The following is a 689-nucleotide window of genomic DNA, read 5'->3' on the forward strand; positions in this document are numbered from 1 at the left end:
CCTTTTCTATTTACGCTACCGCCCTCACACCCTTTTTCGTAAAGAGATGTTTAATGAGAAGGACATGCAGCACAGAAACAAACACGATAATCACCGTCTCTGTTAAGCCCCGTGCCAATAAGAGTTTACTGCTTTCATCCACCTTCTTGCGTAGATCCTGTTCACGCAGGCGAAAAATAATTTGATCTTCATGAAGTCCAAGCATGTAACTATCCGTGCGAAGCATCAGTCGCGTGAGCGGATCAATACGTTCCTTCCATCGAGTGAGCGATGTGACTCCAATGACTAACTTAATCACCTTGCGGCTGCCCGAGTAGGGACGGTTATCAATACAGTAAGCATACTCTCCATGCATGTGTTTCGTAAAGTAAACACGATCCTCCATCTCATGTTCGCCGGCGTACGAGACATAAACAGTTCGATTGCGGGGATCTCGAATGTACACATCAAAGTCATCACCGCCGTGGAGAACGTGATAGTGCAGCATTGCCCCCTCATTGGAGTTCTCACCCGTGGAGTACATACAAACCTCCTCGTGGTTTACTTCAATGGAGAGTTCCTGCGAGGTGGCCCGCACACGAATAGCCTGCGCACCATTCCCACACACCAACAGTGTGAAGATGAGTAGAGACAAGAGAGATGTAGGGAATAGACGGCTGTAGAAAGACATTGTCATTTTTTTTTTTTTT

The 689-nt window shown here is 46.7% G+C and overlaps 1 protein-coding gene across 1 annotated transcript; it reads right to left on the reverse strand.

Moving 5' to 3' along the window:
* Positions 1-10: 10 nt before the first annotated feature.
* TM35_000291210 (cop-coated vesicle membrane protein p24 precursor) lies at positions 11-670 on the reverse strand (the record flags this gene model as incomplete). Its single annotated transcript, XM_029028278.1, has 1 exon — positions 11-670. One exon carries the CDS (start codon positions 668-670, stop codon positions 11-13), a length of 660 nt encoding a protein of 219 aa, XP_028880305.1.
* Positions 671-689: the final 19 nt, after the last annotated feature.

The sequence above is a fragment of the Trypanosoma theileri genome, assembly GCF_002087225.1.
Source record: "Trypanosoma theileri isolate Edinburgh chromosome Unknown TM35_Tth_29_V1, whole genome shotgun sequence".
Classification (NCBI taxonomy): domain Eukaryota; phylum Euglenozoa; class Kinetoplastea; order Trypanosomatida; family Trypanosomatidae; genus Trypanosoma; species Trypanosoma theileri.